General features: G+C 40.4%; 1 protein-coding gene across 6 annotated transcripts in view; it reads left to right on the plus strand.

Moving 5' to 3' along the window:
* SYT16 (synaptotagmin 16) overlaps nucleotides 1-17,975 on the plus strand; it is a 274,427-nt gene that overhangs the window by 221,694 nt on the left and 34,758 nt on the right. For all 6 annotated transcript variants that reach the window (XR_009563141.1, XR_009563140.1, XR_009563142.1 and 3 more), the window contains exons 5-6: nucleotides 549-989; nucleotides 3,873-4,062. Coding sequence is in view for 3 of the 6 variants with exons in the window: in XM_060294878.1 (XP_060150861.1) it covers nucleotides 549-989; nucleotides 3,873-4,062 (631 nt within the window). In the remaining 3 variants the exon portion in view is untranslated. The remainder of the gene's footprint in view (nucleotides 1-548; nucleotides 990-3,872; nucleotides 4,063-17,975) is intronic.

Below are 17,975 nucleotides of genomic sequence, written 5' to 3' on the forward strand. Positions count from 1 at the left end.
CCCAGATGATTCAAGTCCACTCGGATGTTTGAGAAGCTCTGTCCTGAACATTTTCTGCCACGTAGATTGAAAATCTACTGAAGGATCACCTGTCTGTGACCCCCATTAGGATCCTTATCTGCAGGAGGTCCTGGCTCAGAGAGCACAGGCCCAGGCTGACCCGTTTCTCCTGGGCACTTGAGGAAGTTACCTTTTGGCAGGTGCATAATTGACTAGTTTTAGACTTAGTATCTCAGTTGGTTTCAATGATAGTGGTCAATTGTGTTTTTTTGAGAGGCAGTGTAGAGGAAAGCACTTTGCAAAATATAAAAGCTTTGTTCATTCATTCCAAAAGCATTCATGAAGACTTACCATGTGCCCAGTGCTGTACCCTCAAAGGATTCACAGTCCAGTGGAGAGAGAGACCAGGAAACAGACCTTTCTAATGTTTAGGGATATATGGTAACAGTCCAAAAGAATGAGGTTCTGAAGAGGCACAGAGGGGCACCATCTTTCCACGATGTATTAGGCATTGTTCCATTCCTAATCTTTCCCTCTGTCTGCAACAGGAACAGGATGCAACCAATTTTCAAGTGCCATCTGGGGTCCCGGAGCCCATCTCAAAATGTGGTGGCCTGGATGTCATCTTCGAATATAGAGCTGCCAGCCAGAAGCTCACAGTGACCATCGTAAGAGCACAGGGCCTCCCAGATAAGGACCGAAGTGGCATCAACTCCTGGCAAGTGCATGTCGTGCTGCTGCCCAGTAAGAAACAGAGGGGCAGGACGAACATACAGAGAGGGCCCAACCCCGTCTTCAAGGAGAAAGTCACCTTCGCCAAGCTGGAGCCCAGAGATGTGGCTGCTTGTGCTGTCCGCTTCCGCCTGTACGCCACCCGCAAGATGACCTGGGAGAGAATGATGGGCGAGAGGCTCTTCTATCTCAGCCACCTGCACCAAGAAGGGGAAATGAAAGTGACTCTGGTTCTGGAGCCAAGAAGTAATATCATTGTGAGTATGTTAAATGGTGCCGCTAATGACGCGCTACGTTTGAGGATCTGGAATCGTCAGCCCTTGATTTAGTACATTCAGCCCGTGAATTCAAACACCTTAATTTAATTTTCCATTTGGCTCTCCTCATCCTTCTGAGACATGATCTGCATTTCACGGTACAATGGGTTTTCTTTTTTTGTGTGTGCCCATAGTCGCTGTAACCTGATGGATGTGTTCTCTGTCCATTTTAGGAAATGACAGCAGCATTGTGAAGGAGGGCACGGGGAAACTGGGAGAGGTTTTTTGGCCTTCTCGTTAGTTGATAAGTGGTCCTACCACCCATCCCCCTGCCCTGACCCCAGCATGCATCATGATGCATCTCAGAGATGATGGGACTTTCAAGGTGAGGTCCTTAACAGGTATGCCTACGTAGGCTGCATAGGAAGCCCTGAACTCCAGCCACTTCTAAGACCTTCCATTTATATGACTGGGCTTCTCCCACATGCCCCGTCCTCTGTGTCCCTCAGATTGCAAAATAATACAGCACAGCTTTTATGTCTACAAGATGGGTAACCCTCTCTTCCCATGGGTTATATGTCATCCAGTGTGAGGATCTCCTTTTAAAAATCACATAAAAGATCGGGTAACTATCTTGGGCTCTTGGACAAATAAGTCATCCATTCCAAAATGTTTGCTGAGTACCAATTATATGTCAGGTGCCGTATAGGCAGAGGGGATGCAGGAAAGAACAAAACAGGTGATGCCCTCATGGAGCATACAGTGTGGTGGAGGAGGGTGACAAAAGACAAACTGGGGTAGGTAAAGAGAGAGAGGCAGAGGCTGCTGCTGCTTTAGAAGGTCAGAGAAAGTATCTTTCAGGTGGTGATACGAGAGGACTCAAGGAATCGAGGGAGCCAGACTGGGTGCCATGTGGAGGACGGGGATTCCAGACAGAGGGGCTGGCATATGCAGACATCAGGAGGTGGGAAAGAGCTTGACTTGTCTGAGGAAGGGGAAAGGAGCCAGAAAGGCCAGAGTGCGCTGATGGGAGATCCAGCCACTTACATTTTTAATAGATGTCTCAAAATTCATATCTCCAGACTCGAAATCCTGATTTTTGCCTCACTAAATCTATTTTACCTGCAGTCTTTCCATCTTGGTTAAAGGCAATCTCGTGCATTTAATTGCTCAGGTCAAAAATCTTAAAAGTCACTTGTGACTTCTCTCCTTTGCACCTGAAATCCTACTGGCTCTATCTTGAAAATCTAAGCAGAGCTTGACTCTCGGCTGGATTACTGAAATGGCCTCCTAGTCATCTCCCTGCTTCCGCCGTTGCCCTCTATAGACTATTCCCAACACTGGGGCCAGAAAGAGCCTTTTAAAACATAAGCCAGATCATGTCTCATCTCTGTTCAAATCCCTCTTTTTCCTTAAGCTCTGAGTAGAGTGTTTCTGAAATCCTGGGAGACAGAAGCCACAGGAGGTCAGAGGAATCCTGCACCATAAAGCATAAGGATAGGTATTATTACACCCCTGTTTCTCTGTGCCGGCCCTGGGCCCTGTGCTGGAGGCACAGAGTTGAGTGGGGGAAATGAGCCAGTGTGAAAGAACCTTGAAGGTAAAAATTCCCCCATTCACCAGTTATTTGTTGAGCATGATTATAAGCTACACACTGGGCCATGCCCTGTGGACTGGGGGATTTATAAGGTTGAGAATTTGATGCGAGAGGCAAGCTGTGCAGTGACAGGTGCCACAGTGGACACTTCTGCACAAGCCCAGGGGAGGGGGTGGCCCTCACCCCAAACTAGGCAAATATTTCATTGTTGGGTTATCATCATCCAGACAGCAGGGGCTATAAGGCATCTATCAAAACCACCTAGCCCTGTAGTTTACAAATTGTGTTCCATGAAAGCCTCCATGGGCTCTACAGGGATGTCCATGGCTTGGTAAACAGGGTAGTTTCCTAAGATATGAAGAATATTTAATTTCTTTCAATGCATGTATTTATTGGGGTTCCTGATAAGAAGTTTTAGGAAATGATTGCAGATGTTGAGAAGAAAGGTTGGAGCAGTTGTGGGACCGGGAGGCTGGCTTGCCTGCCCCTCAGGCTCCACTCCCACTCATGCTCCTTGAGTGAGAGTCAACGTCCTGATCTACTTTGCTTTCCTCCTCCCAGTGTGTCTGGTGCATAGAGGTGGGTGCTTTAGGGAAGGACATGCATGAATACATGACACAAAGTGTGGAGTCCCCTGGTACCTGCAAGGTCTCTAAGATGCATGGTCCATGTGCCAGCTTCCTCACGAAACAGTTGTAAAAGTGTTCACGTTCAATATAATTCATCTCCTTAGGAAGAAAAAATGTAGCATCTGCCATATTCCTGACAACCCGAAAAAGCAGAACCAGGGGCCAAATGTCCTATGGGTTGGTAGACGGCCAGTGGTCATTTCTTTTCTGGTGAAGACAAAATGCCTCCTGTATTGCTACATTCCTCAAGAGGCTGCAGAGAACAGAAGCAGAGCTCATGCCTGGAGTGGACGGGTTCCATATGGGTCTAATATAGACTCATTGAAATTTAGGTCTGTATTAAGTGTCCTGTTAGCTCTCCATGTATCTTCCAGGGTTTGATTTACACTAGTAATAACATCTTCGTCCGTTTTGTCTTTAGAGAGGAAAGAGTGAATGGAGACAGTTCTTGAAACAAATATGTCTGCTAATAATGCAGGGGATCCCATCCAAAACTGCGTTCCCCAGGCCCTATTATCATTCACACCGAGTGCGCCATTAGTAATCTTTGGCAGCAGTGGAGACTGGGCCACAATTTCACCAAACATAATATCGGCTTTCTGTAAGGGAGAGGAGCGCAGTGGGGCCAATGGATCCTTTGTTGTTCTTCTCCTCCAGAGTGGAGAGTCTCCGCTCAGCCCATCTGCAGTTTCTCACAGTGACAGTGCTTCATCCACGCAGTCGCTGTCACATGGAGGGGCGCCAGAGCTGCTGGTGGGGCTATCATACAATGCCACAACGGGGCGATTATCTGTGGAGATGATCAAAGGCAGCCATTTCCGAAACCTCGCGGTTAACAGAGTGCCTGGTAAGTTCATGCCTGTACCCCCAGCTCTGGTCTTCCCAGAGACAGGAAGAAGGCTGTGTCTGCCTTCATCTCAATTCTCTAACTTTTACAATAAAAATGATCTTGGTGTGACTTAGACACGTTTTTACCAAGTGATACCTCTGGATTTTTCAAATGCCTTTCTGTTTAATTAGATTGAAGCCTCCTTCAATATCTGGATGCATCTTGATACAAAATAGGCTGGCTTCTACGTGTAGATCGTTAAAGGGGAAAAAGAATGATGTCTTTTCAGCAACATAACATATATGAACAATTCAAATCTGCTAATAGGTCCCAGGTCCTCAAATACGTTTAAAGAGACAGCTCAGTCTTTGGAGCCAGGCAGTTTTGGGATCTAATTCCAGCTCTACTCATTCACCTGCTAGCTTTGCTCTGATCCTATACAATTTACCTCTCTTTTCTGAATCTCAGCAGACTCATCTGGAACAAAGGAATATTAATAGTACCTTTCTCATGGGTGGTTTTGGGTTTAAATAAAATGATTTATGTAGAACATTCAGTGCCTGACACATAGTGAGCGTTCAAGAAATGTGAGTGGTTATGTGGTTGATGGTGGAGGAGGTGGAACAGGAAGATGTGGGGCAATCCAGGCCTGACTCACCAGGGCAGCTTCTGAGATCACACCTGGAAAGAGCAGCTCAAGACATACTCGCACAGCTGCCGTCCAGGGCTCAGGAAGCCAGAATAAAGATGCTGTGGCTGCTGCCGCCAAATTGCCTCTCAATACCCAAGAAGCTGGAGATTGAACCTTGGAATAATGCTGCTAAAAAAATCAGCTCATCTTTAATGATCTTGCTTATCAGCAAAAACAGCTTAAGAAAGGGTGGGAAGATGGTTTCTGCCTCACTTCTGCCTTCTGGCTCTCATGCAACCATATCTAATTTGAGGAATCTAATTTATATCTAGAATTCTAGCTGCAAGAGAGTCTGGAAAATGCTGTTGAAATTCCGGCCTTTTGAGTCCGAGAAGGTAAAATAGAAGTGGGTAGAGTGGAGCATAAGTGAGGGTGTCCACCCCAGGCAGCCAAAACTTTCTGAACTAAGGACGAAGTCAGCCTTGATAGGCTGCAAGAGGCAATGGACTCCGGCCTCACATGTCAGCATCCCATGAAGAGCCAGCTGAGCTGGTCGAAAAAGGTCAGCTCCTACAACCAAATCTGGGCTCTCACTCCTTTTAGTCTTTAACTGTGCTGCCGCCCACAATGTCTCTGTTCAATAGTATCTTGTTACTCAGTCTGTGTTAAAGGCATTAGAGCAAGTTAGTAAGGAAAGCCCAGCACTCTGGAGAACAGAAGAGACCAGAGGCATAGGCCATATTCTGTATTGACTCTCAGAACCAGGTAAGAGCTATTTAAAATCCATAATAGGTGTTGATTATTAATTGCATGGCTAGACTCTTTTTTCCAGATACAGCTTTTTTTTTTTTTTTTTTTTTTCAAAAAAAAAAAAGCTCTGGATTTACTGCTTTCCCTGCAGAGCCTTTTCTGATCTCTTTCCCTGTCTTCCTGAGATTTGGTGAGATCTGAAAATTTTTCAGGGAAGAACATGGTGCAGCTGCAGAGAATGATGCAGAGGTGGATCACACAATCATGGCCTATTCCAGTCCGTGCTGGGAAGCTTTAATTTGCATGCTGGGTCATCCCAGGCAATACAGGGGAGAAGGACAGCATGGTGGCTAAGAAAGCATCAACTGGAGTGTGCCAATCTAAGGTCTTTGTCACTTACTAGGTGTGAGTTACTAAACTTTTTCGACTCTCAGTTTCCTCATCTGTAAAATGGGATCATAATAATATATACTTTCTAGGTAGGGATACTACATATAAAGCTGTGATGTTGAGAATGGTGCTCGTGAAACTTCATGCATTTCTATATAAAAGAAAATATGCCATAGAGGAAACTCTTATAACAAATATTTAAAACTGAGTAGGAAAAAAGGCAAGTCCTCATTTTGAAACTGATTTCCAGAAGTTTAAGTCAGTTTGGCATTTACATGATTTTTCATAGAATAGTGCTACAGTTTAACTGACAAATGTAACTGACATGCTGTATCTTTGTGACCAAAGTAATAGAAGACAGTGTTGCTGTGATGCTATTAATTAAAGCAGAAACCCAATAGTGAAGACAAAAGTTTTTTGTTTACATAGAATGCTGGTACTTGAGGAAAAGCCAGTTTAATTAGGAGGGGTTGAGAAAGTAGAAGGTTCTTTTGTGGAGATTCTGAAAGGGACCTCTTGGTACTTTCAAGGGCTTGAGATGTTGACGACATTGGTCCTTCATTATGTCTCACTTCCTTACACCACTAACAGGACTTTGGCAGTCATCAGGCAAGCTTAGGATACAATTTTAGTTCCCATATGGAACAGAATAAGAGAGAGAGAGGATGAGGGAACAATAGTTTTATGACGTAACTGAGCATTGTTGGAAGAAAGAGGGTGTGAAGGGGAGAGGATGCAAGCTGGAAGATGAATAGGCCTGGAATGGGGAGTGGAGGAGGGAGGCGGCGAAGTGCACTCATCTCCCTGGTAAAGGTGGAAGGAGGGCAGGCTTAGCCTCAGAGCCCTGTGTCAGAGTGCACCCCAAGGGAGCTGCCTGCCAGGGGAAAGTCACCGGTAGAAACGTGTGTGAGGGTCACAAATCCTGTGCTTGAGACCCTCATCTCAGAGGCGGTGACCTCTGCAGAAAGGGGACATCAATCCTGCCTTGCAGGCTGGCTATGATAATGTGAAGAATGGTTCTTAGGGAAGCCCAAAGGAAAAAAGGTTGAGCCTGTGGAGTGGGGACTTCTCCTCTCTAGAATATTGAAGGTGCTAAATCTTGATGGAAAGAGACAAAGGCTGGGATTTAGAAGAGAGAATCTTTTGCATCAAAATATATCATGAACCAAAAGATAACTGTGAACTTGCCAACTTGATCCAACTAGATGACTATTCTGGTATTTTAAACTTTTCTTTCTAAGCAAGATAGAGGAGAGGTGGACAAATAATAGATGGAGTTCCTCTTCTCTTTTAGGGTCTCAGAAGAAATAAACCAATGAGATGTAAGCTCCCCTCCCAAGATTTTTGAGGCAAATCCTTAGGGGAGAAGGCTCGGTGAAAGGCAGGTTTTGCTCCAATGTGCAGGAGCTGGTGGGAACATTCCTAGAGATGAGTCTCTACCACACCTTGCCCCGCCCCCACCCCGCTCCCCACCTCAGAATGGTTAAAACTTAAAAGACAGATTCCCTCAAGTATTGGTGAGGCTGTGGAGAATACATTCTTAGTGATTGTGTAAAATGGAATAACAGCTTTGTGAAGAGGCTTGGTAGTTTCTTATATAGGTAAACATGCACTGAAAATCCAGCAGTTTCATTCTTAGGCATTTACCCATAAGTTTAAAAAAAAAAACAGGAACAAGAATGTTTGTAGCAGCTTTACTCATAGTATGGAAAAATTGCAAAGAGCCCTTATGTCCTCATGAATGAATAAACAAATTAAGATATATTTCCATAGTGGAATACTATTCAGCAATATAAAAGGAACGAAATTAACTGAGGCATTCAACAACATGGAGGAATCTCAAAATCACACTGAGTACCTACTGTATGATTCCATTTATATGAGGTTCTAAAACAGGCAAAACTTATTTACATATAGTGAAGAAAAGCAGAAGAGGAGTGGTTGCTTCAGGATTGGTATTGGCATCAAGATGGACTGGGCATGAACATGAGGGAATATTCTGGGGTGATGGACATATTCTACATTTTGATAGGGGTGTGGGTTAAATGGATGTTTGCATTTGTTAAAACTTACTGAATTGTACTAGGCTTTGTGCATTTCACTGCATGTAAATTTTACCTTATAATAGAAAAGAGCCGTAAATTATTGAACTCTAGTTAATGAAACACATGCTGAAACGTTTAGGGGTAAAGAACAATGATGGCTACAGCTGTGATGGATTGATGGATAGATAGATGCATAGATATGTGAAAAAGCAAATGCTGTTAGCTCAGGCTACCATAACAGAAATACCATAGGTTGGATGGCTTAGACAACAGAAATTTACTTCTCACAGTTCTGGAGGCTGGGAAGTTCAAGATCAAGGTATCAGGTGATTTGGTTCCTGATGAGAACCCTCTTCCTGGTTTGTAGACAGACATCTTCTTGCTGTATCTTCACATGGCAGAGACAGAAAACATCTTTCTCATGTCTGTTCTTATAAGGGCACTAATCCCATTCATTAGGGTGGAGCCCTCATGACCTAATTATCTCCCAAAGATCCCACATTCAAATAGCATCACATCGGGGATTAGGGCTTCAACATATGAATTTTGGGAGGATACATACATTCAGTCCATAGCATAAATGGAGAAAAATATAACAATTGAAGAATCTAGGTGATGGGTATATGGGTATCCACTGTATAATTATTTTGAATTTTCAGCATATTTGAAAATTTTTTATAAAATAATGTGCATGAAAATCTGGTCTGGTCTGGAATAGTTCAGCTGGGCCAGGTAGATAAAAATAAAACAAGAGTCTAGCCATTGATAGGGGCTACGGTGGTGGGCATTACATTTTTTTTTTTTTAATTATGATGACATCTCAAGTTTCGACCTTATTCCTTTGACTCAGTTTTGGATGGAATAGACAGGGTACCAAGCAAATGAACCTGCAGGCATCTCCTGTAGCATCCTCCATAAACCACATCCATCCCAAGACAAAGTATGCGGTTGGGCATTTCTTTATTTCTAACTTTAACCTTTTCTCTATTCATCAGACAGATAGCTAGAAAGGTAGGCAGGTTTTTATACCTCCCTCCCTCCCTCCCTTTCTTCCTTCCTTCATTCCTTTCATTCTGGTGAAAATGCCCGTATTATAAAAATTTAAATATGTATATATATATTTCAAATCCTAGGTGGGCTAGGGAAGATAAAATAGGCTATTTGAAAATTACTGAAACTATTCCATAGAACCTATTCAGAAACAATATATAAGCAAGTTAACAAAATGAACTAATCTTAGCTCAGGTCAGGTAACAGTGTGCCAAGAACCATTCCAGGCACTTTCAAGGTAAAATCTCACTTAGTACATGTGGTCAGTGTTATCATTTTTGCTGTTAAGATGGTACAGGCTAGTCTACAAATCCGATGGCAAGAGATAGTTTCCACATCTGTACATGGCAGATGGTCCAGGTGAAAAAGCCTCTTATTGTGCCTTCTAGACATCTGAAATCCTGATAGACTTTCTTTTTTTTCATTTATTTCTGATCTTTATGATTTATTTTTTATTTTTTTATTATTTTTAATTTTCTTAATTTTTAACATCTTTATTAGAGTATAATTGCTTTACAATGGTGTGTCAGTTTCTGCTTTATAACAAAGTGAATCAGTTATACATATACATATGTCCCCATATCTCTTCCCTCTTGCATCTCCCTCCCTCCCACCCTCCCTATCCCACCCCTCTAGGTGCTCACAAAGCACTGAGCTGATCTCCCTGTGCTATGTGGCTGCTTCCCACTAGCTATCTGTTTTACATTTGGTAGTATATATATGTCTATGCCACTCTCTCACTTTGTCCCAGCTTACCCTTCCCCTTTCCCATATCCTCAAATCCATTCTCTAGTAGGTCTGCATCTTTATTCCCGTCTTGCCCCTAGCTTCTTATGACCATTTTCTTTTTCTTTTTTTTTCCTTTTTTAGATTCCATATATATGTGTTAGCATACGGTATTTGTTTTTCTCTTTCTGACTTACTTCACTCTGTATGACAGTCTCTAGGTCCATCCAACTCACTACAAATAACTCAGTTTAGTTCCTTTTTATGGCTGAGTAATATTCCATTGCTGATACACATTTACAGAAGCTTTTGAAAAAGTTACCATTGAGAATTAGAAATATTTGGTTATCTTCTGAATTTGGCTTCATGGGAAAGCAATTCACTAACAATTTAGCAGCTCTGTTCTGTTCTTTTCCTGGGCTTGCCACCCAGTTACTGCATGGCCTCGACATTTGATTTAACCTCTCTGAATTTAATTTCTTTCCCTATTAAATAAGGTTAACTAGATAATATTACTGATACAAGTCTACGTTTTTAAAAAAAGTATTAGCTGTTCTGTTGGCAGGTTTTCTTTCTCCGTCCTTCTACAATGCATTACTGCACTGTGTATATATACACCCATATAATGGTCCTTGTCAAAAACTATCATTAAGATGTCCCCTCCAGTTAAAAACAACAAGTTCCCCAGCCTCTCAGCATGTGCATGATTAGCCACATGTGATAATTACATCCCAAATGATAATACTTACAGCAGCAGCACATTAACCTTGTTAGGTACTCACAATAGCAGAGACTAGAGGAAGGAAAAACAAAAAAGCAAATCAAGCTGGCTCGTGTTTAGTGTGAAGAACAAGTGGGATGCAGGGGGGTACACTCTACAGATGGAAGGCAGGGGAAAAATGGACTACATGGAAATGAACAGATATAGGACATACCACCTTCTTTTAAAGCTAAGTATAGCGAGTACTTACTAATAGCCATTATGTGCTTAGAATTAGGGCCAATTCATATGAAGATTTGTATGTGGCAATAACTTATTGATTGCATATGGGATATTCCTATACTTACATCATCTCATTTAATTCTCACAACAATATCAAAGTTAGAAAATCTGAAAAGCAACAGGGGAGAAAATACAGTTACCATGGTATGTGAGTTATATCTCAATAAAGCTGCTTTTTTTTAAAAAAAAAAACAGCTTTCTGCAGAAGAATGACAGTCAGACTAAGGACAGGCTTATTAACAGCAACGATAGAAAGCTGAGGACAAGGGGGGGAATATCATCAAAGAGAAAAAAGTACTCTCAACTTACTATTCTTTTCGAGTGAAGGAAGAATAAAGATCTTTTTCACAAAGTTTGAAAGGGTTTATCAGTGGAAGAGCTACTAACTGATGTTATTTCAGGGAGAAAGAAATCAAACTTAGAAGGAAGTAGTGAAGTGCAAGAAAGGAAAATGAACAACAAGAACAAAAAGATCAACATGTAGGTAAAGGTAAGCATGTATAAACTGCATAAAGCAGAAACAGCAATAGTAGGAAACATGCCTAATGTTGGGACTACAACAACAATGTGGAAATGAAATTCCGGGCAGGAATAACATGAAGGATACGAAGGGGAGATGGGAATCAAAGAATTCTAAGGTACTTATGTTGCTTAAAAAGAGGGTAGACGTATTGATTCATTTTAGACATTAAGTCAAGTGTACATGTTAAAATTTCCAACTTTCAAACCAGTAGGGAGGCTAAATTAGAATAAAGAAAATTCAGTTAATCCAATAGAAAGCAGAAAGAGATATTTAAAAGCCTAGAAAATGCAGAATAGATAGCACAAACCAAAACAATAAAAATAAATCAAAATATATCAGTGATCATAATAAATGTAAAGGGACTAAGACTGCTATGTAAAAGGTAGTTATAACATTAGATTAATATTTCTCTTCCTCCCAATCTCTCCCTGTCCCCCTCCTCACATCCTCTCACATATACTGCAGTTTATATTGCGCCCACATAGCCTCACAATGTATAAGAAAAAGAAATACTAATTACCAACAAATTGGGTTTAGTTCAGGAATGCAAGAATGACTTAATATTAGGAAAATCTACTGCAGTTCACATACCAATTGATTTATGAGAAAACCTGATCATGTCAATAGTTGCAAAAGAAGCTCTTGATAAAATGCACTATCCATTATTGATAAAAATAACTCAAAGCAGAGGAATAATAGAAGGTGTATTCGTATAGACTAGGCTATGATGCAACGACAAATTCTGCAGAGTTCGTGGCTTAACAGCAAAGGTTTATTTCTCCCTTGCATCACAGTCCAAAGTAAAGCAGATGCCTTTCCTCTAAGCTGTGACTAAGGCATACAGGTTCTTTCTATTTAATGAGGTGATAATATTATATTCAAAATGTGACCTGCTTTGTTGTCATGGAAGGGGAAGAGACGGGGGAGTGGTTGCCTATAGCTGTGATTGGAGGTGATATTTACCACTTCTCATATTCTATTATTCAGACCTCAGTCACATGGCTCAGTCAACTAAAATCTGGTGTGAAGCCTACATCCTTAATTTGATACTTAACCTGAGTGACTATCACATTATTCCCCTAAGAAGGTTTACTGGGCCTTTGTTGTTTGAAGCCTTTTAAAATCCGTCTCTTACTGTTTGGAGGTCTGGAAGCAAGGAACTTTTCCAAACACAGAAAGGTCTGAATTTCAGGATTCTCTTTTTCCTTGCACATTGGTCAGTTCTTTCCCAAGCTTACTTTTCACCCTCACCCCCCAAATAAAGCTAGTAGTACAAATACACACTTCTAACGTTCTGTTTTTCAGTCTGTTTCCTTAGTTCTATAAACATTAGGCATATGCTCTTCCTTCCATGTTATAGCAGATGGTGGTTTTACTATCACATAATATGGATTATGGATCTCCATTGTTCTAGCCTCTGATATTAGTTTCTTCATCACCTGGCACCCAACTTCTAGGCCAGTGGTCATTCTTGTGTTTTTATTTTGGTAGCATTCCAGTTCAGATTACCAGTTACTATATCAGTCAGATTTTGTCAGGAAAATACAAAATAGGTATTTTGAGTCAGAAGTTGTTTCTTACAGGTTTTAAGCATGGGAAGGCTTGTGATAAATGTCAAGAAAGCTCTCCAGGAAATCCAGAAGTATAGGTATCACAGGAAAGATGCCAGTACGGTCTGAGCTGTGTACATATGAAAGGGATGATTCTCATAAGGATGTTTGAACACCATGGGGGAAAACCCTAATTTCCCATCTGCTTGCTAATGCCTGTACACATGCCTGCAACTGGGACTAGAGGGCTGTGGAAACGCTTTCCTTCTACTTTCCAGTCTCATACAAGTTGCTTTCATTAGTGGACTCTAACTGGGATCTTACTGCAAGAGATTCAGGGGAATGTAATTTTATGTTTCATAAGGGAAAGAGCTTAGAAAGGTAGAAATGGTATTAAATATCAACAACTAGTTTGTGTTACGGAAGGGAACTTGCTTAACCTTGATAGTGGGTGTTTTAAGAAAATAGACACTAGCCATCATTCTTAATCCTGAAATCCCCTTAAAGTCAAGAATGAAGTAAGGGTTCCCACTAGCATCACTCTCACTCAGCATTAGACTGGAAACTCAAGGCAATTCAGTAGAATAAGAAAAAGAAATAAAAATTAAAGCTTGAGAGGAGGAAACAAAACTGCCATTATTTGTAGAAAATATGATTGTCTACATTAAAAATACAAAAAAACCTACAATTTTAAACTAATAACATTTTTTAAAATACAAACTTGTTTTCTAATACGTCAAGGACAGTTAGAAAGTGGAGTTTCAACACATGGATATTTACAAAAGTAACAGTACCTATGGTACGAAAGGATAACATTAATAAAAGATGAGTAAGAAAATTATTTTTAAAATCACAACACTGTTTGAAAGACACAAAAGAAAACTAAATAGATAAACCATGTTCATTGTTTAGAATAATCTATATTGTGAAAATAACAGCTTTCCCCAAATTAATCTATATACCCAGTATGATCCCAATCAAAATCCCCACAGATTTATTTTAGTGTATTTTTTTTTCTTTTTAAAAAAAGAGTTTGACAAACTGATTCTCAAATTCATATGCAAGAGCCAATTAAATGAAGCAAGAGCTTAAAATAACTAAAATAGCTTTTAAAAAGATGATAGGAGGATTCTACTGAGCAGATCAAAATATATTCTAAAATGATAAATATTATCAAGTTAGGGAAAGGACACTAAAGCTGGACACGATATCTGATCGACATTATATTACAAATCAGCTGGGAGATAATGGGCTATTAAATGAATAATGCTTCCCATATAGGAAAAAATAATTAGATCCCTACTTTATACCACACACAAAGATCAGTTTAAGGTGGATTAAAGATCAGATGTGGAAAACAAACTCTTAAGACTCATAGGAGAAATGTGGAAGACTGTTGGGTTTGGGTAGGATTTCTTAAACAATTTTTTAAAATATGTCAACTGAAAAAGAAAACATTGATAAATATGACTCCACAAAAATTTAAAGCATTTATACTACAGAAGTTACTACACAGAGGAAAAGGATAAGTTACAGGCAGGGAGAAGATATTAGCAATAAAAATAACAAAATTTTGTCTCTAGAATTTGTAAAGAGCCAGTAATCTACTCCTAGGTATGTATTAGAGAAATTCTCAAATATTGGTACAATGTAAAATATAGAAAAATGTTCACTGAAATCTTTTCACTTTTTGGTTATTATAAGCAATTAAAATGTCCATTAATTAAGATTATGAATAAATTGTGGTTTATTAATATACTGGAACATTATATGGCACTTGAATCACAGGTGTATATATAATATAGGTAATATAAAAAATTTAATGCTGAATGCAAAAAAGGCAAGTTTTGGGAGGACATACAGTAAAACATTAAATACTTTTTAAATGTGCAGAATACTGTTAAGTGTATTTTGGATATCTTTATTTATAGCTATTTATATAGTGAAAGGCTAAAAACATACATGAAGATGATGAGCTGCAAATCCAGGAGAGGAATTACCTTTAGTGATAGAGGAAACCAAACAGGATCTAGGAGGGATACTCAAGGATCTTCAATTATAACACTTTATTTCCTAAAAATCAAACAAAAAGCAAAAAGGTCCATAGTAAATAAAACAAATGCTAAATATCACAAGTCTGCATACTTGGGTATGTGTACTATTATTCTCTCTTATGTATGTTGAAAATATTTTATAATTATGAATACATTAGAAGCTAAGGGGAGGTTAAATGACCAAATTCTTTCCCTTACCCAGAGAATCGTGGTGCCACACTCCCACCCCCTCCCCGAGGCTGAGTCTATTACAATTGGTAGACTGTCATGCTGCCCACTGGCAGGTGTCTTGTATGAGCTATTTAACTAACTACTGTGGTTAGTTAAATAGTTAGGTATTATATTGTTTCTTTGGAAAAATGACTTCTGAGTCCCAAATGACATAATTTTGTGCCATGATATATTGGAGATATTTTACTGTCATAATTTTTTTGGTGCATGTGGTATCTTCCTTTATGGAGAAAGAGACAAGTGACCCATAGAGCAGTTGGCAGGCTGGGTCAGAAGAACAGCATCCAGGACGATCTAGGGATTGGGACCCATTCATCCTGTTGTTGATGGTTTTGACACCAAGAGACGTCTGAATCATCAGCAGAAGATAAATACTGCTCGGTGGGAGGAGGAACAAAGATGGCAGAGTAGAAGGACATGCTCTCACTCCCTCTTGAGAGAACACCAGAATCACAACTAGCTGCTGGACAATCATTGACAGGAAGACACTGGAACTCACCGGAAAAGATACCCCACATCCAAAGACAAAGGAGAAGCCACAATGAGATGGTAGGAGGGGAGCAATCACAGTAAAATCAAATTCCATAACTGGTGGGTGGGTGACTCACAGACTGGAGAACATTTATACCATAGAAGTTCACCCACTGGAGTGAGAGTTCTGAGCCCCATGTCAGACTTCACAACCTGGGGGTCCGGCAACGGGAGGAGGAATTCCTAGAGAATCAGACTTTGAAGCCTAGTGGAAATTGATTGCAGGACTTCGACAGGACTGGGAGAAACAGAGACTCCACTCTTCGGGGACACACACAAAGTAGTGTGTGTATCGGGACCCAGGGGAAGGAGCAGTGACCCCAGGGGAGACTGAATCAGACCTACCTGCTAGTGTTTGAGGGTCTCCTGCAGAGGCCAGGGGGTGGACTGTGGCTCACCGTAGGGACAAGGACACTGGCAGTAGAAGTTCTGGGAAGTATTCCTTGGCATGAGCCCTCCTAGAGTCTGTCATTAGCCCCACCAAAGAGCCCAGGTAGGCTCCAGTGTTGGGTTGCCTCAGGCTAAACAAGCAACAGGGAGGGAGCCCAGACCCACCCATCAACAGTCAAGTGGATTAGAGTTTTACTGAGCTCTGCCCACCAAAGCAACAGTCAGCTCTACCCACCAGCAGTCCCTGCCATCAAGCCTCTTAGATAGCCTCATCCACCAGAGGGCAGACAGCAGAAGCAAGAACTACAATTCTGCAGCCTGTGGAACAAAAACCACATTCACAGAAAGATAGACAAGATGAAAAGGCAGAGGGCTATGTACCAGAGGAAGGAACAAGATAACCCCCCAGAAAAACAACTAAATGAAGTGGAGATAGGCAACCTTCCAGAAAAAGAATTCAGAATGATGATAGTGGAGATGATCCAGGACCTCGGAAAAAGACTGGAGGCAAAGATCGAGAAGATGCAAGAAATGTTTAACAAAGCCCTAGAAGAATTAAAGAACAAACAAACAGAAATGAACAATACAATAACTGAAATGAAAACTACACTAGAAGGAATCAATAGCAGAATAACTGAGTCAGAAGAACGGAGGAGTGACCTGGAAGACAGAATGGTGGAGTGCACTGCTGTGTAACAGACTAAAGAAAAAAGAATGAAAAGAACTGAAGACAGCCTAAGAGACTTCTCGGACAACATTAAATGCAACAACATTCGCATTATAGGGGTCCCAGAAAGAGAAGAGAGAGAAAAAGGACCAGAGAAAATATTTGAAGAGATTATAGTCAAAAACTTCCCTAACATGGGAAAGGAAATAGCCACCTAAGTCCAGGAAGCACAGAGAATCCCATAAAGGATAAACCCAAGGAGAAACACGCTGAGACACACAGTAATCAAATTGGCAAAAATTAAAGACAAAGAAAAATTACTGAAAGCAGCAAGGGAAAAATGACAAATAACATACAAGGGAACTCCCATAAGGTTAACAGCTGATTTCTCACCAGAAACTCTACAAGCCAGAAGGGAGTGGCATGATATACTTAAAATGATGAAAGGGAAGAATTTATAACCAAGATTACTCTACCCAGCAAGGATCACATTCAGATTCCATGGAGAAATCAAAAGCTTTACAGACAAACAAAAGCTAAGAGAATTCATCACCACCAAACCAGCTCTACAACAAATGCTAAAGGAACTTCTCTGAGTGGGAAACACAAGAGAAGAAAAGGACCTACAAAATCAAACCCAAAACAATTAAGAAAATGGTCATAGGAACATACATATCGATAATTACCTTAAACGTGAATGCATTAAATGCTCCAACCAAAATACACAGACTTGCTGAATGGATACAAAAACAAGACCCATCTATATGCTGTCTACAAGAGACCCACTTCAGACCTAGGGACACATACAGACTGAAAGTGAGGGGATGGAAAAAGATATTCCATGCAAATGGAAATCAAAAGAAAGCTGGAGTAGCTATACTCATATCAGATAAAATAGACTTTAAAATAAGAAATGTTACAAGAGACAAGGAACGACACTATGTAATGATCAAGGGATCAATCCAAGAAGAAGATATAACAATTATAAATATATATGCACCCAACATAGGAGCACCTCAATACATAAGGCAACTGCTAATGGCTATAAAAGAGGAAATCGACAGCAATACAATAATAGTGGAGGACTTTAACCCCTCACTTACACCAATGGACAGACCATCCAAAATGAAAATAAATAAGGAAACAGAAGCTTTAAATGACACATTAGACCAGATAGATTTAATTAATATTTATAGGACATTCCATCCAAAAACAGCAGATTACACTTTCTTCTCAAGTGCGCACGGAACATTCTCCAGGATAGATGACATCTTGTGTGACAAATCAAGCCTCAGTAAATTTAAGAAAATTGAAATCATATCAAGCATCTTTTCTGACTACAACGCTATGAGATTATAAATGAATTACAGGGAAAAAAACGTAAAAAACG

Source organism: Globicephala melas, chromosome 2, assembly GCF_963455315.2.
Source record: "Globicephala melas chromosome 2, mGloMel1.2, whole genome shotgun sequence".
NCBI lineage: Eukaryota > Metazoa > Chordata > Mammalia > Artiodactyla > Delphinidae > Globicephala > Globicephala melas.